Source organism: Miscanthus floridulus, chromosome 17 (assembly GCF_019320115.1).
Source record: "Miscanthus floridulus cultivar M001 chromosome 17, ASM1932011v1, whole genome shotgun sequence".
NCBI lineage: Eukaryota > Viridiplantae > Streptophyta > Magnoliopsida > Poales > Poaceae > Miscanthus > Miscanthus floridulus.
In genome coordinates, this window is record NC_089596.1 from 14,105,171 (window position 1) to 14,126,652 (window position 21,482).

The 21,482-nt window shown below is 45.3% G+C and overlaps 1 protein-coding gene and 1 pseudogene across 1 annotated transcript; both read left to right on the forward strand.

Annotated features, from left to right (window-relative positions):
* The first annotated feature begins 5,161 nt into the window (after nucleotides 1–5,161).
* LOC136518892 (acyl transferase 4-like) lies at nucleotides 5,162–10,273 on the forward strand. Its single transcript, XM_066512587.1, has 2 exons — nucleotides 5,162–5,731; nucleotides 9,039–10,273. The coding sequence occupies exons 1-2, from the start codon at nucleotides 5,282–5,284 to the stop codon at nucleotides 9,888–9,890; spliced, it is 1,302 nt and encodes a 433-aa protein (XP_066368684.1). The 5' UTR covers nucleotides 5,162–5,281; the 3' UTR covers nucleotides 9,891–10,273.
* A 4,705-nt stretch (nucleotides 10,274–14,978) lies between these two features.
* On the forward strand, nucleotides 14,979–21,112 carry LOC136518503 (F-box protein SKIP19-like; annotated as a pseudogene).
* Nucleotides 21,113–21,482: the final 370 nt, after the last annotated feature.

Genomic DNA, 21,482 nt, shown 5'->3' on the forward strand with positions numbered 1-21,482 from the left:
AATGATATAGCTACATCATGTGATGACTTGATTGTTGAGAGCATTGGGCAAGGTTCTAGTAGCAAATGCAAGAAAGTGGTTGAGTCCGACAACTATGATGATTATGTCAAGCTCAAGAATGAGAATGAAAATCTCAAGAAAGATCTTGAAAAGCTATCAAACACCAACACAATTGTGATAGAGAATCTTGACAAAGATTATGATATGGCTCTTGAGAATGAGATGCTTAAAGAAGAGAACAAGAGACTCAAGATGGAGAAAAATTATGATGAACTTAGAGAAGAAAATAAGAAGCTCAAGTTGGAGAAAGAGCATCTTAAGACCGGTTTGAGCAAGTTCACAAGAGGCCAATATCTCCAAAGTGAGGTACTCATGAACACCGTGATGAAGATGGATAGAAGTGGTATTGGGTACTTGGCAAATCAAGAGAAGAAAGCTCAAGCTCAACATCAACAATAATACAAGTCAAAGCCTAAGTCAAAGAGATGCTTTGAGTGTGGACAAGAAGGTCACTTTGCTCATGAGTGTCAAACTCCACCACCACAACCCTTGCCCAAGCATGCTAGACCCTTTGCCTTCAATGCTCACTACATGCTTAGAAAGGATTATAGTAGAAAGATGAAAGTCATGTTCTTAGGTCCATCCAACAAGAATAGGCCTAAGCAAATTTGGGTTGCAAAGTCACTAGTTGAGAAAGTCAAGGGCCCCTATCCAGTTTGGGTCCCTAAACAACAAGCTTGATCTCTTGTGTGTAGGTGAACTACAAGACCGGTGAAAGTCATTGGGTTATTGATAGTGGTTGCACTGAACATATGACCGGTGATCCTCGTATGTTCACCTCACTAGATGAAGAAGTAGATGGTCAAGAAATGATTACGTTTGGTGATAATTCAAAGGGCAAAGTTCAAGGATTGGGCAAAGTTGCAATATCAAATGATCATTCAATATCAAATGTGCTATATGTTGCTTCATTGAGTTTCAACTTGCTATCCGTTGGTCAATTATGTGATCTTGGCTTTTAATATTTGTTTACCGAGAAGAAAGTGGTTGTGTCAAAGAAATATGATGATCAAGTTATATTCAAGGGTTTTAGATACAACAACCTATATCTAGTGGATTTCATGTCCAAAGATGCCCACTTGAAGACATGCTTATTCACCAAAACATCACTTGGGTGGCTATGGCATCGAAGACTTGCACATGTTGGGATGAGCTCACTCAAGAAGCTAATCAAGAATGAATTGGTGAGAGGTTTAAAGGATGTGAAATTTGAGAAGGACAAGCTTTGTAGTGCATGTCAAGCTGGTAAGCAAGTTGCAAACACTCATCCAACAAAAGCTTATATGTCAACAACAAGAGTGCTAGAGCTTCTTCACATGGATCTATTTGGATCAACAACTTACATGAGTTTGGGAGGCAATCGCTATTGTCTTGTGATAGTTGATGACTACTCTAGATATACTTGGGTGTTCTTCCTTCATGACAAGACCGAAGTGGCCGCATGTTTCAAGAAGTTTGCCAAGAGAGCACAAAATTAATTTGAAGTGAAGCTCAAGAAGATAAGAAGTGACAATGGAAAAGAATTTGACAACACAAACATTGAAGCATATTGTGATAAAGTAGGGATCAAGCATGAGGTCTCCGCAACACACACTCCTCAACAAAATAGTGTAGCAGAGAGAAAGAACCGGACACTTATCACCCTTGTAAGAATAATGCTTGATGAGTACAACACACCCGAAGCTCTATGGGCGAAAGCTATCAACACCGCATGTTATGCATCCAATCGCCTATTTCTTCAAAAGTTTCTTAGCAAGACCCCTTATGTGTTGCTCAATGGGAAGAAGCCGGACGTATCATTCTTCCGGGTGTTTGGTTGCAAATGCTACATCTACAAGAAGCGGCAATACCTAGGGAAGTTTCAAAGACGTTGTGATATTGGTTTTCTTGTTGGTTACTCATCAAAGTCCAAAGCATATCGAGTATTTAATCATGCCACCGGCTTGGTTGAAGAAACATATGATGTGGAATTTGATGAATCTAACGACTTGATTAAAGAAACATATGAGGGGAGTACACCATGTTGGCTTGGGTCATACAAGCATGCCTAACTCCTTTGTTCTTATTGTCAAATTCTTATATGAACCAAGCATGTTGAAAACCTCACTCATCTCTATTACATACTCGAGGTTGTGTTGTCATCTAGGCCCCTAGTTGAGTTTTGGTGATTAATGACGACACGAGATTACTATGACTAACGTGTGTTTTGCAGAGGCAATTTGAGTTAGGTCATGGTAATGGAAATTGATTGAGCAATCATGGTTGTCATGCCCCCATCGATGGAAATCATTTCAATTTTCAAAGGATTCACGACAAGGTTAAGGACAGACTAGTTCTAAGTGTCGTTTGGCGTTAGAGAGACACTTAGAGTAGTTTAGGACTTTGTTTTTCCTTTGGCCATACTATTAAGGGGGGTATGGACTAGTAGCTTGACCTAGGTGAGTCTAATGGATTAGGTGTGGTGCACACATGTCAAACTTAGCACTAGGTAGCTTAGGAATAGCCCTAAGATCGATAGAAGTCAACTTCATTGTCGAAGGATTTCGAATTGAAAGTGAATGGAGGGTCAAATGACTGATCGGACGCTGGTTTGATTATAACCGAACGCAGCGTGACGAGTCCAGACAGTTCATTTGATCAGCAGCTACAGTCATGTACTGACCAGACGCTAGGGTGCCTGCGTCCGATCAACATCAGAGAGCATCCATAGGGGCATTTTGCTGACCTGACGCATCCGGTGGGTGATGACCGGACGCAGGTCAGAGTCCGGTCAGAGCTAATGGCTCTATCTGACACAATGACGTGTACTACTGACCGGAGCATCCGGTCACCCTGACCGACGCGTTCGGTCACCTCAAAACTTGCTGAGTTGGCCTCCAACCGTTATGTTTTAAATGAGGGGGTATAAATACTTATTCCACTCATTCATGGGAGGTCTCTTGCCCAATTGTTCAGCTGTGAAACGTCTTTGGAGTGCAAGGGAGAGCAAGAGCCTAGTGTGGTGATTTAGAGTTGATAATCCAAGATTAAGGACCTCACTAGTGCATAGGGAGTAGCAAGTGTGCATCCACCTTTCTTATTAGGCTTGTCTTGGTCAAGTGAGAGTTTGAACTTGTTACTCTTGGTGATCGCCATCACCTAGACGGCTCAGTGGTGGTTGCGAGCATGGTGATCATCCAACGGAGCTTGTGGATGACCCAAGTCACGTTGTGAGCGGTTGTGGACGATTCACCATGACGGAGTGTCAAAGAATCAGCCTGTAGAGAGCACTTGATCCTTGCGTGGATCAAGGGGGAGCTACACCCTTGCGCGGGTGCTCCAACGAGGACTAGTGGGGAGTGGCGACTCTCCGATACCTCGGGAAAACATCCCCGCGTTCCTTTTCCTCTCTTTATTTTGATCATTTACATTTGAGCAATTTATTTCATGTCTTTACATTCCTAGAATTGCCATGCTAGAGTAGGATTGGAACATAGGATGCAAAACTTTTGTACGGCAGAACAATAGAAACACATTCTAGACACAAGGGGTGAAATGGGCTAAGTGTAGGGCTTAATTATTGCAAAAAAATAGAATTAGCCCAATTCACCCCCCATCTTGGGCATCTTCATCCTTTCAGGCCCTAAACGATCTCAAATAAAAACTTCATCAACTACAAAAAGTTTTATATGTCGTCGAGCTCTACAACTTTGTATAGCTAACATACATTTCATACAAAAATGATTTCTAAAGGTGGCTTGTGGCTATAATGGCATCTCCGTAGATAGTTCCTTAGGTCATTTTTACAGTCGACCAAGAAACCGCCTCTGGGTATATATTTCTAGAGGCGTCTAAGCCGACAACATCTGAAAATCCATTTAAAAGCAATCATAGAAAATGAGAATTCTTTTTACATCGGAGCTAACCCCACTAGGCGACCATTGCAGTCGTGCGATTTTTTTGCGCACGCGTTCTCGAACATTCGAACCGTTGAATCTCCCCATGCATTTCCTTTAATTTTACTTACCATCACAGGCAAGAGTTGCTTCAATAGAAAAAGGATAACGTTTTCTTTTGATTCTCATATGAAACGTTTTTCAGAGGAGCCACCACCTCTAGGAATGGTATCTTAGTATTTTTGTGAAACTTTTGAAGTTTAACGTGTTGTAACATAAATATGCTACATGTAACGATGATTTTTCTTTGGAGAGGAGGTCCCTGCAACTCATCACAAGTTAGACGAACTCGCGCGAAATGGGGGGCACGCACACATGTTAGAGAAACTTAACAGCAGCCTCCTCCTCATCCTCCTCTTCCGTGACTCAATTTCCAAGTGTCAATGTGATGTTGCTTCCACACCATAAGATTTTTTCTTGCATGATTGACGAGAAGTCAAAGCTACTGTATGTTCGCCGCACGGACGACGACATCCTTTGGCCACATGCTGGTTTTTTCATGCAATTTGTGTCCAATTATGCAAATAAATAGGCAAGTTATTGTTTCAGACAAATTTAACAGGTTGATGAGGAGGGGTTAGTTGGAGTACTACGTTAGAAAGGTACATGAAAATAATTAAAAGGAAACGATAAAGGGAAAGCTAACAACCGTTTATTTAATTTCTTGTAATAACCAATTGTCTTCTGGTTGTTGACATGATCGAGAATGGTCGGACACGCTGATGTGGTTATGAATTTGTTTAAACGCACCCGGCATGGAATCATTCCTAGCAGCAGGTCCGGATGATGACCTGGCAGAGCACGTTTGGTTTTAAGAATGTCTAGCGTGTTTGGACTGCATGACGGACCCATTCCGGAGCCATCCGAACCTACATCCGACCCTACGGAGTCGTTTGGACTGAGGCACGTAATGAACTCAGCTCGTCCGTCACCAAACCGATGGGCCACCTCGTCCGCCCGGAGTCACTCTGATCCGGACTACTCCCATCAGGTAAACCAAACAGCCCGGCACGTACGCTCGCAGACGCCGTCGTCCGACTGTTTGGACTTATATATATATATATACATTCCTGTATATATATAGTACTGTCATTTGTGGCCATTAGACGTCCCTCTTGGGTTGGGTCGGGTTGGGCCTATATATACTCGTGCCATCTCTCAAACACATTTCATACATGAGCGCGCGCGCACACACACACTAGCTGCTAGCAGCTTAATCACTACACACACACTCCAAAAAGGAAAGAAAAAAAAAAGAAGCAAGGTGCTAGCTAGCTAAGCTAAGCATGGGCACCATCGATGACACCGCCGGGTTCCCGGTGACGAGGACGAGCAGGTCGCTGGTGCCGCCGTCGTCGGCAACGCCGCGGGAGACGCTGCGCCTGTCGGTGATCGACCGCGTGGCGGGGCTGCGCCACCTGGTGCGGTCGCTGCACGTGTTCGCCGGCGACAACAAGCCAGCGGCGGCCAAGGCGCCGCAGGCGAAGGCGCTGCGGGAGGCGCTGGGGAAGGCGCTGGTGGACTACTACCCGTTCGCGGGGCGGTTCGTGGAGGCGGAGGACGGGGAGGTCCGGGTGGCGTGCACCGGCGAGGGCGCCTGGTTCGTGGAGGCCGCCGCGGCGTGCTCCCTGGAGGAGGTCCGGCACCTGGACCACCCCATGCTGATTCCCAAGGAGGAGCTGCTGCCGGAGCCCGCGCCCGACGTCAACCCGCTCGACATGCCGCTCATGATGCAGGTATGTATGTGTGTGTTGTGATCACTGCACTATAGACATCTCTAGACTCCATGCATGCATGAATCAAGAAGTAGTAAAAAGTTAACATGCCTAGCTAGGAGTAGTAGTTTCATGATGCATTTTTTTGTCTTGCATGTACTAGAATGCAAAACAAAAAAAACATTGTATAGTAAGCTGAATTAGTGATAATGAGAAGCATGATTAGTAACCTAGTGAAAAGAAAGTTAAGTAGCGAATCACACTGGAAAAGAGAGAGTCAAGGAAAAGAGAGAGAACCCTTATTTTGAAGCTAAGAAACTTTGGCGCCATGCATGCATAATAATAATATTATTATTACTGTTAAGTCTCAAAGATATGATATATAGGGATTGTGGTTGAAAAATGTACGGCACGGTTGAAACGGTACCAGCGTCATTCGACCACGAAACATATATGATTTGTCTAAAGAATTTCGCACTCACGGAGTAACTAGCTAGCAACATGCAAAACCTTGACGTATGACTAGTCAACCATATATATATGTATGCATCAAAATCTTCGCCTCCGCTAGTTTTAAAAAAAAAAGGTTCGATCCGTCATCATCATATCAACTGAATATAACAAACGATCCTATCTTGTATGTTATTATTATTATTATTATTATTATTATTATTATTATTATTATTATTATTATTATATATATATATACACGTATTATTAGCTAGGAACGTACGTACGGTGGACTGCCTCCATACCTACGTATGTACTTAGTTAATTTTTATATTATTTATATGTACGCAGTGGTATAATTTAAAACAAGCGGTGCAATGAAATCGCCAAGACGTTTTCTAAAAATAGAACGTATACATGTCTCTGCTTTTTAATTAATTAGTTTGCGATGGCTACGTGCAGTGTCGTCGCCGTGCACAATTAATTAAGCAAATAAGTGGTGTAGTTAACAGTGGGTGAGGCGTAGTGAGGGAGAGAGGGGCTACTAGTACGTAACAGGTGTCGCTAGCGAGCGAGCTATTCGTCCATTCCATGGGTTGGGTAGGTGAGGCGCGGACTGAATGATGCTGATGGGATGATGATGATGAGCTAGCAGCACCAAGACGTATGTACGACGACGCATGTACAACAGTGACCGCCAACCAACTACTGATACCGAATATATATACGCACCAGGGCTCCGTTAGCTTCGCTGAAAAAACAAGTCAAAATATTGTTTCGACTGATTTATTGTGAGAGAAAAATATTGTTCTAGCTGAAAAAACAATCTGAAAAAGACGGATTATAAGAGAAGCGAAGAGGGCCTACGAATGTAAATGCAAGTAAAGAACAAGCAACATGCATGTATGCATGTTTGCCTCTAAAGGATCGGATCAGATCTCCACTGATATATGCTCGCTCTAAGACGGGGCATATTAATTAGTGTAATATTTGTTTTATTTTAATGACTAAAGAGAAGATCGGTGAACGAAGATCTCGCAAAAGAAAAAGGAAATGATCGGTCAAGCAAGACGCTCCGGAGCATCGAGATTCGCATCTCCTACTAGCCGGCCAGCCAGCTTTGAACCCATCATCTTGCATAGTAATTTATGTAGTAGTTTGGAGCCACACAATCTCAATCTCAGAATAAAAATAAGCTCCATCAGGACAGGATGGAGTGCGCCTACATACATAGTATATACCTACCTGCCTACCAGTACCACCACTACACTACAGTCTACAGTCTACAGTGCATGATGCATGCGTGACATCGAGCTAGCTAAGCTAGCTACCTATACATATCCATTTCTAAACTATCTAGTAATCTGGTCGGAAAAGATAAATAAATAGTACTCCTACGCTATAATCAGCATCAAGTGGACCGGAGAATGACATGTGCCATACGTAATGTTTACTTCATGTCCATTTCTCCAGTCTTGTTGTACTATGTATGTATGCATGCATGTTGGTTTACGTAGCTATCTGAAGGTTGTTGTAAGGTCGTTATTAACCTCTAGCTAGGGATTGATTACCAGCAAAGCAGATGGTACAACAAAAAACGCTGCTGCTTACCACCAAGGGACACTGATCGACACTGGTGGCGCCCGCTGTTGTTGCCACGCTTCCTAATTTAACTTCTTTTTCCGTGTGATGTGTTATATATAATGAACAATTATATTAGGCCAAATAAAGGAAAAGTTAGGCAACAGTAAGGGACCGGTAGTACCGTTGCCAAATATACTAGTACTAGTAATATATATACACACACTCACTGCACGCACAGCCAAAAGTAACAAGTGATGACGACGTTTTATTTGGACATTGGCAAAATACTAATACTCAACACTGCAGCCGGCCGCCACAAATAACAAGCAAGTGATCGCAAAAGGATTTATGCTAATGGCAGCTAGCTTTTCTCAGTAGTATGCATGTATATATTAGGCTAGCTAACTAGCCACTACAAGCTCCAAGCCGGCCAGCCGGCCGAAGAGCACGCACGCGCCTATATATATAATCCTCACACATATCTTTTGTCGTCTCAAGTTGGATTATATATTAATCATATGCATGATTAGTTTCAGCATGGGCCATCACTGTACATTATCTACATGCGCTAGCTCTGGTGACAAATGGCGACCGCCACCGAGATATGACTAGTCTTATATAGTACAGATCTAAGATATGGCGCATCATGCATGAAAAAAGTGCATGAATCTTCAGTGTCCAGAAAAAGCTGGGAAAATAGGTAAATTAATCTTCGTAAATCTAGTGGTGCAGCAGTGCATCCGATCCACTACTTTTTCAGTAAATCTAGTGGTGCAGTCCACTACTTAACTCATCGTGGTTGGTAAGATGTTAGCGTCTCAAAAAAGAAAAGGCTCTGCGGTACTAACATCTGTATGGATAATAACGCACTACAGGCTGGCCGGCCGGGGTGAAAAGCTGTTTGGAGTGTTTGGGCATGCAGGTCAAGTGCCTCCATCGCTCACGTAGCTTTCACTCTGGTCGAGTGACAACGGCCGCGTCGACTCACCTTATCTCTTGCTACCAAATTTTAACCTCCCATTGATCAATCATCAGATATTCTCCTCCTTTACGCGATTCACACGTTGTCGTTTGCATTGCTTCATCATCCTGTACTTACTACTACATATGGTGTGGCTAACTAACTCTACTAGTTCATCTCACCTTAATCATTGTTAACCTTATCAAGTTAATTACTAGTATATATTTTGCATATTATTAGCTTCTCTCACTCATGACGTTATTGGAAATGGACTACTAATAACAACCTACTATACGCATCATCATGCACACGTACGTGGATGCATCACCGCAGGTGACGGAGTTCACGTGCGGCGGCTTCGTGGTGGGTCTCATCTCCGTCCACACCATCGCCGACGGGCTAGGCGCCGGGCAGTTCATCAACGCGGTGGCGGACTACGCCCGTGGCGGCGCCGCCATCACCAAACCCCGCATCTCCCCCATCTGGGCGCGCGACGTGATCCCGGACCCGCCCAAGATGCCGGCGCCGCCGCCGCGCCTCGACCTGCTCGACCTGGTGTACTTCACAACGGACCTCAGCCCGGACCACATCGCCAAGGTCAAGTCGAGGTACCTGGAGACCACGGGGCAGCGCTGCTCGGCGTTCGACGTGTGCGTGGCGCGCACCTGGCAGGCCCGCGTCCGCGCGCTCGCGATCCCGGACCCCGCCGCGCCCGTCCACGTCTGCTTCTTCGCCAACACCCGCCACCTGCTTCCGGCGACGGCGTCGCCGGCCAGCGGGTTCTACGGTAACTGCTTCTACACCGTGAAGGCGACGCGGCCCAGCGGGGAAGTGGCGGCGGCCGACGTGGTGGAGGTGGTGCGCGCCGTCCGGGACGCCAAGGCTAGGCTCGCCGCCGACTTCGCGCGGTGGGCGGTGGGCGGGTTTGATCGGGACCCCTACGAACTCACCTTCACCTACGACTCCCTCTTCGTCTCCGACTGGACGAGGCTCGGGTTCCTCGAGGTGGACTACGGCTGGGGCACGCCCACGCACGTCGTGCCCTTCTCCTACCACCCGTTCATGGCCGTCGCCGTCATCGGGGCGCCGCCTGCGCCCAAGCCCGGCGCACGCATCATGACCATGTGCGTCCAGGAGCAGCACCTGCCCGAGTTCCAGGAGCAGATGAACCAGCCCTCCTCGTGATCGATGCAAGTCCGACCTGCTAGTACGTACACGTGTACGTATACCATCATGCATCCGCGTGAAAGTTTGGAATTTGTCAATAACGAACGAACGAACCGTACGTTGTCGTCGTCGTCGTCGTCTTGATCGACGATGAGCTTGCTATATAAGTACACCTCCACAACTGAATGGATTTGAATTCGCGTGTAATTTGCTTCTTCTTTTTATTCAAATTTGCCACAACTAGCTAGCGTTGTAAATCCGTCCTACTTGTATGTATGTATGTCAACACCGTATACCTGCCCGGCTGCCCAAAAATGGCGGGCTAGCTAAGCTTTTCTTTATGCACCTGTAGCAATTCACACGGATGAACGAACGAATGAAATAAAGGTCCATGATTTGTATTGCATGCGTATCTAGCTCCTATAATACAGGTGCCTGAAATCGAGAACGATTTCACGCTCCGCTCTCCTCGCCAACGAAACATTCGGGGGTTCGAGAGGGCTGATTTTCGGCGGGCTTAGAAAGGGGCCTTCAGGGAAGTAGGTCGGCCAGAGGGGGGGAAACGAGGGCGCCGGTGGCCCGCGGCGCGGCGAGGCAGCGGGACTGCCGTGGGCCACTGGCGGCGGAGGACGACCGTTGGCCAAGGGAGGGGACGGGAGCTATGGGAATGGTCCGACGATGCCAGGTTAGCGCGGCAGTGGGCAGCGGAGGCAGGCACGGCGCAGGGACGCCGTTGGGAATGGGAGGTGGTCGGTGGTAGGCGAGGGAGTGGGCATCAGGAGTGCGGGCTGCGTGGAAGAAGTAACTGAGTTGGATTAGGATCCAATGGCCGTTGTTCATCGCCTAGGAAAAAGAAAAAGGAAAAAACCGGCGCCTGTAGAATACCAATTCATATGTATACCTGGTTGGTAGGTTGTGAATTATACTCCTTGGTCCTTGGGAGAGTCGGCAATGTGTACGTCTATGTATCACAGGGTACTGACACGTAGTATATACTCCTTCCGTCTTAGAAATGTAAACAACATTTCACTGATATTATCTATAATACCAAAAAAGTTATTATTATTATATTTATTTATTAATAGAATATTTTCATAGTATAACTATTTAGAAACGTCAACAACATATCATAAAATATATTTTCAAACGAACTGAGAATTACGTTACTTTTTGTACGAGAGCGAGAGAGATTTACTCCCTTTGTCTTTTAAAGAATGCCATTCTCATGTTCTGAGAAGTCAAACATTTTAACTTTAACCAAATATATATAAAAAATATTAACATTTATGGTATATAATTAGTATCATTAGATGAATCGTTAAACATATTTTTTATAATAAACTTATTTTTAGGTACAAATGCTGCTATTTTTTTTTTTTCAAATCTAGTCAATTTTTTTTAGTAGGAACCCCTACGGTAACATTCTTTTGGGAGACAGAATAGGTACAAACCATCAAGTAGGTACAAACCATCAACAACTTGTGATTGAAATTTGGTTGAAACTGAGGCTGAGTATGTACATATATTTATAGACATATATCGTATAGTTGGCAGGATTTGACTCTCATGGTCGTGTCGGACGAGCTAACGGAACTGAAAGTGCGATGGAAGTTTATGAAGATAGCTTAGCTGATGTGGAACCTAACCTTCTTTTGTAGGCGGGCCTCACTAGCTAGTAAATTATTTCGCCTAGGATAATCTATCTATCTATATACGTATATAGCGTACTGAATGTCAAGTGTCGAGTCGTCGTCGTCCTATGCTTTCTGACGCCAAGCTGCCGCCGGCATGACGTATGCAGCCACGAACAGGAGCACAGCACAGCCGATTCTTATTTCCTTCTCGACGTTCTCCCTCGATATCTTAACACTCGAGATTTGTCATTATTTTTATGTGAATTATTATTAAAGCAGAACGAGTTTGAACAGCTTCAATTTTTCTTTTTCTTTCTTTGTTTTGCACTGATGATGCATATGATAGTAGTATGAAGTACATATATAGAATTATAGATGCACGGAGTTTCAAGTTTTTTTAAAGAGCTCCAATAATGTTCATTCTAACAGAATTTGCATCATTTCCCAAAAGGGTCTGTCTCCCCCACCGACGCATGATATTTTGCAAAGCCTCAGTCATCTTCTTCCTCCGTCCCGGCCCTCTTCTTCCTCCCTTGCCGGCGCCCCTCCTCGGCCTCGGCCTCGCCTTCGCCGCCGCCACTGCCCCGCCGCGGCGAGCTAGGGTTTCGCTGGAGCTTCGCGGCCGCAATTAACCGCCTCGCAAAAATCGATTTAGTATGGCAGTTATTTTTATTAACCGTGTTGTCACAATTAATCGCCTCGCAAAATCGATTTACGGAAGGCCCGCCTCGAAAAATGTCTCCATTTTCGGAGGTGGACCCCTTAAAAAGGCCGCCTCCGTTAATGTGGCTAAGCCCACTCCGATTTAGAAAAGCCCATCTCAGCTCGATATATCGCTCGGAGTATATATACGGGATTTTAGGGTTTCACTCACTCATTCTCACTCTCATCCTCTCCTCCCTCTCCCTCAGCCCATCAGCTACGCTGAGCACGGCGCCTCTCCCCACACCGACCCCTCCTACTCCTCTCTTTCACACACACACCGGCCCTCCTCCTCTCCCTCCAACCACGTCGACGCCCCTCCTCCTCCCCAGCGGCGGATCCGGCCCCCTCCTCTCCGACGGCAGATCCGGCCCCTCGTCCTCCCCGACGGTGGATCCGGCCCCCACCTCCTCCACCGCGGCGAGTCCGGCACCCTTCTCCCCGGCGGCGCTCCCGGTGCCCGGATCTGGCTGAGGCGAGCGGCGTGGATCCGACGGCGTGGATGGGCTCCCTGGGCTTATCCATGTGCTTTTTTATTTATTTATTTTGTTTTTCATTTGATTAACCAAGGTGGACATTTGAACCGCTTCGGTAAAGTTTGATTTACGGTGACCTTTGGACCGAGGCGGACGCGTTGCCCGTCTCGGTTAAGTTTATCATAGTAGTGAATACGCTAAGTCTATTTTCATGCTAGGCTAGCTTGATTGGCATGACACGTCCAACAAGCTGGGCAGCCCACCACTTGGAGTATGTTGCCGGCGTGGGACGAGGGTGGCCAAACAAGGAGGAGCCGAGGAGGCGGTGCTTTTGGCAGGGTGGTCGAATGGGAAGGAAGCAACGCTTGGCCAGGTAGTTGGGCGAGGAGGGAGACGAAAAGGTGGTTCTTAGCGAAGGCAGCGAGGGAGGCTTCATGGGTCTACGATGAGATGAGGGGAGTAGCCAAGCGAGCCGACTGTCAAGCCGGTACGGGGAGCATATGAGCGGTTGCTGGTCAAGTGATGGTGATGGAAATTGGGGATTAGGGCTACAGTTGCTTGTATATATTTGATAGCTATGATAGTGGGTCTTTTTGCCAGGTCCTCGGTTTTAAATGAACCAGGGTGTGCTGCCTGGCATGCCTAAGTGCGGCTAAAGCACAACTCTGTTCATCAGGCTGAGCTGGCCCGAGCACGCCTGCTATCAAGCCGTGGTGTGCTCAGGCCGAGCAAAGAAGGCGGGCTTCAGGGCGGGCTAACAAACCACGAGGTTTTTGTATATCTATATCCACTGGCAACACACCGGCTAGAGCCCACCGTTGTGAGATTGAGTCATAATTCAGTCACGAGAGTGACATCAAGAGAAGAAGAAAGTCGGACAGGAAGAGGGAGTAGCGGGGGATGGTGGACCTCGGTACAGGGGGCGGATCTGCCACCGGGGCTGGGGGGCTTGAGCCCCCCTACCGTGGCTGAGCCTGTGGAGCCCCCCTCAGCCCCCCTAAATTTTTCTGCCATTGGAGAATGGAAAGGAGGAGCTTGAGCGTTGAGCTGAGGTTGAAGACGATGCTAGAGCGTTGAGCTGAGCTTGATGCCTTCGTCCTTGTGTGAACTTAACCCCCCCCCCCCCCCCCCCCCCCCCCCCTAGATTTTCGTCCTAGATCCGCCACTGCCTCGATAGGCATAGGCCAGCAATGAGGCAAGACACATTAGGGTAGGCGTCTGCGACTTACGAACGCGAAAAAATGGTTCACATGGGCATATTGATAATTATGAGAACCAATCCTACTATTTTGATTGAAGAAAAAAGCATAGGACATATTAATAAAATATCACTTTTCGATTTATATTTATAATGGTTTGATAGTGAGCCGAGATAATTGCCAATAAAAAAATTAATGACTTCTGAGGTAATTATTAGGAAATATGCTTGGTCGACCTCTAGATTCAAATATCAAGAGGGGCATCCTCTTGGATATATAACCTGCTGCATATCCACCATTGAAGTATTTAGCAACACTTCCCATGATTTGTTTTTTCAGGCCTCGCATGTCTTCTCTTTTGCTCGATTTCACACTTTAAATTCTCTGTTATAGAAACATAAATATATTATGAGCAACACTACATCAAATAGAGTGCAGAGCCCAGTTATATGTGGAATGTCATATTTTGCCTGCCACACAAGTGAACAGAAAGGGCTTACCAGGAGTATATGCTACTATCAGTTCTGAAATTGTTAACATGCATAGAGGACAGATTTCTGAAAGCTTCATAGAAGACAGATTTCAAAAACAGAAATTGTTCAGAACACATGCTATAGAAGGGCCTATCAGGAGAATTCTACTATCGATTCTAAAATTGTTAACATGAATAGAAGATGGAATATAGATTTCAAAAACTGTGAAATTGTCCAAAACACATGCTATAGAATAGGGCCAATCAGGAGCATGCTACTATCAGTGTTTACATTAGCTAGCTAAACACGAGGTGAACATGCAAACAAAGTAGAACATGGGAATAAACAGTTAACGGTATAAACACCAGAGCAGATGTTGCAGAGAACTTGAACATGTGACAAGACAGGTATAGAACAGAGAAACCTACATGTATAAACAAACTGGACGAGCCATAGGAGCAGCACCAAAATCTACTCATTGCTATGTAGCTAGAGATTGCATCACTGCCATTGCGAATTTGCGATGAGAACTGTAAGGGTAGCAAACTTTCAATCGCATAACAATGGCAGGGCGAATTCCCTCATGCTTTCTTGGGGGGTTGGGGGGGATGGACAACAATAACAAGGCATTCCTTGTTTCCTTCCTACAGACAACACTGGCCTGAAACGAATTCCAATTATTAAAGGGATTATGGGCTGGCCTGCAGGATTACGCCCAAATAAACGTGCTGGCCTGCTGGGTTTCCATTCTACCCTGCTTCGGGAATATGGGCTGGCCTGTAGGATTATGCAGGCTGACGGAGCGGGCCTGCCCAATGGGCTGGCAGCGTGGCCCGCGCTACTTGCAAGCCTAGACGTGGCCCAACACAGTGCTAAAGAGAAGACAACCACTACCATCTCCACTCGTCACCAACTCCCGGCGCTACCCCACTCCCACACCCAGCCGGGCGCCGGCGAACCCTAACCCTACCCAATGTCCTCGCTGCCGCCGCCGCCGGCGGCGGCTTCGCCCACGGCCGCGGAGGAAGAGGCGCGAGAATGGGCGGAGATGCCGTCGGACGCGCTGGCGGCCGTGTTCGCGAAGCTGGACGTGGCCGAGATCCTGCTCGGGGCCGGGCTGGTCTGCCGCGCGTGGCGCCGCCTCGCGGCCTCGGACCCCACGCTGTGGCGCCGCGTCGACATGACCTACCAGGGGGACCAGCTGCAGACCGAGGAGGTCGAGGCCATGGCGCGCGCCGCCGTCGACCGCTCCGTGGGCACCATGGAGGCGTTCGTGGCCGAGACTTTCGTCAACGACGAGCTCCTACGCTACATCTCTCAGAGGTCGGGGAAGCTTTACCCACTCCGTTTGCATTTCTTTTTGTTAATTAAATGATGGATGGAGACGCAGGCTCTAGCTAATTCGTGGTTCGTACTCACTGTGCTTGATTACGGCAACCAATTTTGGGGAAATGTTTAATCTTTCTGCATTTTTAGAGCATTCTTAGCTAAACGTACGGTTCCACCTCAAGCTACATTTTCAGCAGAATGTTGAGAAAAGGAAAAAGTCTACTTAAACCCCTACCTTTCATACCTGTACTTCACCCCCAACTATGAAACCGTCTGTTTTACCCCCTGAACTTTCTAAAACTGTCTAGTTTACCCCCTGGGCGGTTTTCAGACAGTGGTTTTGCAACACCGTAACAGCGGGTTTTCTATGTTACCGGTGGTTTTGAATTTTCTTTCTTTTTTTTTTGGTGAATTTTTGAAAAATCATAAAATGAAAAATCTAATTTTATTGGACTCCACATGAGTAGATCTACACAATGAATATATAATACGGTATGCTTTAGTATACATTTTTTTTGTAGCTTTAGATTAATTGGAAAATCTAATTTTGTCTGTAATTAATTAGAATTTATCTATAACTAAGTTATACATAGTCCAATGAGTACGAAATTTTTACTATAGTTCAAGCATACAATAATTAGCGTACCATAAAAATTTCACCACAATTGGACCATAGAAGCTGCAGTTATGAATTATTCCAATTAATTACAGACAAAATTAGATTTTTCAATTAATCTAAAGCTACAAAAAAAATTTGTATTAAAGCATACCGTATTATATATTCACTGTGTAGATCTACTCATGTGGAGTCCAATAAAATTAGATTTTTCATTTTATGATTTTTCTATGATTTATTATGATTTTTCAAAAATTCACCGAAAATAAGTAAAAAAAAAAGAAAAGTCAAAACCACCGGTACTGTAGCAACCCACCGTTACTGCATCAAGCCTGCTGTTACTGTAGCAACCGTTGTCTGAAAACCGCCCAGGGGGTAAAATAGACGGTTTTAGCAGACGGTTTCATAGTTGGGGGTAGAGTAGACCAAGTATGAAAGGTGGGGGAGTTAAGTAGACTTTTTCCGTTGAGGAAATGTTTAATCTTTCTGCATTTCTTTAGAGCATTCTTAGCTAAACGTACGATTCCACCTCAAGGTAAACTTCGAGCACAGTGTCGGTCTTCCTTGTCTGCCTATTTGTGTACAGGATTCGGTTACTTAGGATAAAATAAAATGACATGCTGTGAGTAGGTTAATCACTCTAAGGTCGATACAAGAGATCTGAATTTACCACCTTTTCCACTTGTAGAAAAGAAAGTACAGGTCTGATAATGATGTCTTGTCCTTATGATTTTTTTCGAGGACAAGACAATTTGAAAACTTAGTGGCCAAATAAAATTGGATGGGAAAATGCAATTATTAAAAGCATGCATCTTACATGTGGCTTTTGTGTAGCATTTGTCTCTAGTCCTTGAACTTTTTCCACATTGACCTAGCTAGATTTTGTCTAGAACTCTGGATGTTAGGCTCGGCTCGTTGCTCCAAAGGAACTGTGAGGCAGTTGCAAGCAGATCCTTTGGGCGTATTGCCAAGGTCAAGAGCAGGATTTCTGGGATTAGACACTTCAATATTCATGGGCTGTTTGATAGTAGGATATAGAAATTGAATATCTTCGACATGGAAACTTATGTCTTTCAAAAAATTTGTCTCAAAGGAAGAATTAACAGTTCGTCAATAAACTAGTAGGGTCCATGGTTTCTATCAAAGACCTTTCTCTTGTAGTTGAAGCATTAGCCATCGTTGCTAGAATGAATCCAAACATTGCTAGCTGGTGAACTTTTCTGCAGTTTATTATTATGTCTTTGTCACCTTTGGCGAATGGCAAACTATCTTGTTGTCGCTGACTTCGCTGACCTTTATTTTTTCAGTAACACTGTTTCATGCAGTCTTGAGAAGAAACATTTGTGTAGTGGGCAGCAAGAGTACCCTGACTACGCAAATGGTAGTCATGGTTGATACTGGGGTGGGGCTATTCACCTCAATGCTCTATGTTGGGGAAAGTAAAAGATGGGGTAGAGATGGGAAGAAAGATAACTCTTTGCTTAAGTTCATGATTACATCTAGGTTTATATAACCGAGTCCCAACAACCTCCTAGTTCTGAGCATTATCAATCCAATCACCAAAAACTTGAAGCAATCTAAGAAACTGAACTAACCTAGGAGGAACTAGGTGCCTTTTTATTTATGAAGAAATAGGCACCGACAAGGACTTGAACTTGGTGGTATGGGTATACATCCATGCCTTCAACCGAGTAAACTCAGTTCCTGCTCCTCCTGCTGCATATTCGTAATAATAGCTTGATGTTAGTGTTGAATGTTGACTTGACAAATTTGATTATGCCGTGCAGCTTGATGTTAGTCTACAACCATTTACTAGAACTAGATCAGTTTATATAGCTATCAAAGGAGAAGTTCATCATGTAATTGAATTGTCTGGTGCCAAATTTTTACTATCATCTGTGGTTATTTTCTTTCTGCTACTTGAAATTACTCTTATCATGTAGCGTTGATATAATTATCCAATGCTTGTAAATGACTTCTTAGTCAGAATTGATATTTTATTTTTGTTGTTTGTTTAGTGTGAAGGGCGGGCCTGGTACAAGCGGTAGAGTCTTACCGCCTGTGACCAGAAGGTCCCGGGTTCGAGTCGCGGTCTCCTCGCATTGCACAGGCGAGGGTAAGGATTGCCACTGACACCCTTCCCCAGACCCCGCACAGAGCGGGAGCTCTCTGCACTGGGTACGCCCTTTTTTGTTTTAGTGTTTGCTGTATGCAACTGTTTCCTTCAAGTTCCACAAAATTGAACTAGCTCATCTATCCTTTGTTTGTGTTGCCGCATCAACTATTTTTTTTGGACGTGGTACCAAATTTGATTTACAACAGTTACCGAATTCAGCAAGTTTGAATTCTCATTTATGCTGAGATAATGCTTATCACTGTCAGAGTTGTTTACTGTGATTCATTATCCTTGCGTTGTTTCAATCTTTTAGCAAGATGTGATACATAGTGTTGGTGCAGAAAGTGACCAACACGTAAATATTTGTAGTTTTGCTATACGTTGTGATCGGAGGTGGCTTAGCACTCAATGACATAGGGTTTATACTGGTTCAGGCAACGTGTCCTACGTCCAGTTTGAGTCAGTCGGTGACTTTATTCCTGAGCCCAGGTGCTTGAAATTTGCTGTGGGGTTACAAACAGAAGGGAGAAAGATGGGGGGGTACAAGAGGTCCGGTCGGACTCTGGTCTGAAGGGCCGAGAGTGACGGGAGCCCCGCTATGTGCTAAGTGTTCGAGCATGTGCTTGTGGTTTGAACCTGGTGAGTGAACTGATCGATCTATCTGTTGGAAAAGAGCTCATCTCCTTTTATAGATGAAGAGGATGACCTTACAAGTGAGAGGAAGAGAGTACTCATGCTGCTAAGTCTTGCTGTCCACGCCGGTGGGTACAAGATGGTAGGCGTCCACAATACTGTTTAATGTCAGATGCACGTGGGAGGTTGCGTCGTTTTCTTCAGGTATGGCAGACGTCGGTGCCTGCCACACTCGTTGATACCTAGAGGCATGCAAGGGGTTTTACCATGTTCGTCTGGTATGATAAATATCGGCACCCACAACACTGTTGATGCCTCAGAGACACGTGGGGGGAGCCTTACCGTATTTGTCTGGTATGGGAGTTGATGGCGCCCACAGCACTGTAGGGGAAAATGTCGGCACCCACAACGCTGTTTTGGTTTTGTCATGCTAAGGAGGTCGCAGGGTATTGTCCTGCAGGTGTACAGGGTACGGTCCTTGGTATTACGGTTGACTTGAGTGTCCTGCCTTACTTTCTCCGATCGTTTCCTGGTCCTTACCGAGCGGGCGTCCCCGGTCGGCTCTGATTGCGCCAGTCGGAGAGGAGCTGTAAGCAGGAGTTTCGGCGCATTTCCGGCCGTCCGGAGGTGGGCCGGTGTCGGAAGCGAGCGTTGTTCCTCTTTCGTGAGGCCTTCCGGTTGGAGAGGCGGGCCGGAGTCGGAAGCGGGCGCCGTTCCTCCTCGGCCAGGCCTTCCGGTCGGAGATTGGATTGTCCTTCTAGCCTGTCGTTTAGGTGTTTGGGCCGGCCCAAGAGTTGCGCGTCGTTCGCAACGTTGTCTGCCGGGCCGAGCCTTTGCTGAGAAGCCGGTCCATGAGGGACCCCGGGTTTATGAACCCGACACGTAGATTGTTTGTATAGTGTCAACTCAGGCAGTATTGAGCTATAAATATTTTTTTGTGGATTGTATGTTAAATTTTGCCTCCTAATCAGGTTTAGATAATTTTTGATATATTATTACTGGTTGATTTAAGAATTGGCATTGATTTACTAAGGTATTTTTATGACCCTTTTCAGCAATTTCTGTAGCACAAGTTTTTATTCTGCCTGTTATGATATTAGAAATCAGCTTGGGTCTGACACCTTATTACTTATATTCACTAAAAACAAACTCATCCAGATGGTCACATTCTGCATGCAGGGCCCCCTCATTGAAGAGCCTCCATCTCTGCTTGTGCCATCATGTCACTAATCAAGGTTTTGCAGAGGCAATTAATGGTTTCCCTCAGCTCGAGGAGCTAGATGTTACATTCTGCTCATTGAATGGCAGCGTGTGTGAGAGTGCTGGGAGAGCCTGCCCACAACTTAGATGCTTCAGGTTGAATGAGCGCTGGTCTATTCTTCAAAGTGAGTTTGCACCCTACGAGGGCATGGATGATGACACGGAAGCATTAGGGATCGCTAGCACCATGCCTGGGCTCCAAGAACTTCAGTTGATTGGTAACCAGCTGACCAATGACGGACTCATGGCAATCCTTGACCGTTGCCCTCGCCTTGAATCCCTTGACATTCGTCAGTGCTACAACATACAAATGGATGATGCACTGAAATTGAAATGTGCTAGGATACGATATCTGAAGCTTCCTCATGACTCCATCTCTGACTTCAGGTATCGGGCTTACATCGTAAGCAGCATAGCTAACTCTGGCTCTGATTTTGAGCTGGATATGTATGATGATCTGCTGGATGTGGTCACTGAAGATGATGATGCTGATTTTGATGATATGGATGATTTCGATGACAGTCTCAGATGGAGGCATGTACGATGATGACTTTGATATCTGAAGCAAGAAACTAATTGGAACAGCTTTTCCGTGCCCCATGTGTAGTGCTGTGAGCTGGAATGGTTCGGCATCCCCTTGTGTTTGAGATTCGGGTGGCTAGGATGGAATCTCCCTGATGTTTATACTTCTGCGCCTCTCCTTTTGTTGTAAGAAGGTGGAGTAGCTAAACTGGTTCTAATTGATGTAGACTGGTTGGATTTTTTTTAATTTGAACCTTTTTAATTGATATTTTAATAATAACCTAGGGCAAAAAAGATGTGTATACATACCTCCTAGCCATGTTAGAGACGTGAGTACATGTTTGCATGCACTATGGATCCAAACATGCATTATGGGTGTGTCAATTTTTTTTAAAAAATTGAACAACTGAAATACATTTTTTAAATTGGTTTTCATATTTTTCTCCCGGTACATGTTATCACAGTACGTGGTTTTGCACCGGATATTTTGCCAGTCAAATTAACACTCGTGCAAATTAGCTATATATGTATAATGTATGTGGATGGAGTGACCGATAGTATACCAATGGACTTGTCCCTCCTTGTTAAAATGTTAACATTTTCAGGGCCATAATCTATGTAAACAAAGGTGACGCAACTTCTTTGCTTAG

What these genes read in the sequence shown, in the direction of transcription:
- LOC136518892 (XM_066512587.1), top strand. Translation starts at nt 5,282, where the DNA reads ATGGGCACCATCGATGACACCGCCGGGTTCCCGGTGACGAGGACGAGC. An exon ending in ACATGCCGCTCATGATGCAG is followed by an intron (nt 5,732 to 9,038) that starts GTATGTATGTGT and finishes GCATCACCGCAG; the next exon opens with GTGACGGAGTTCACGTGCGG.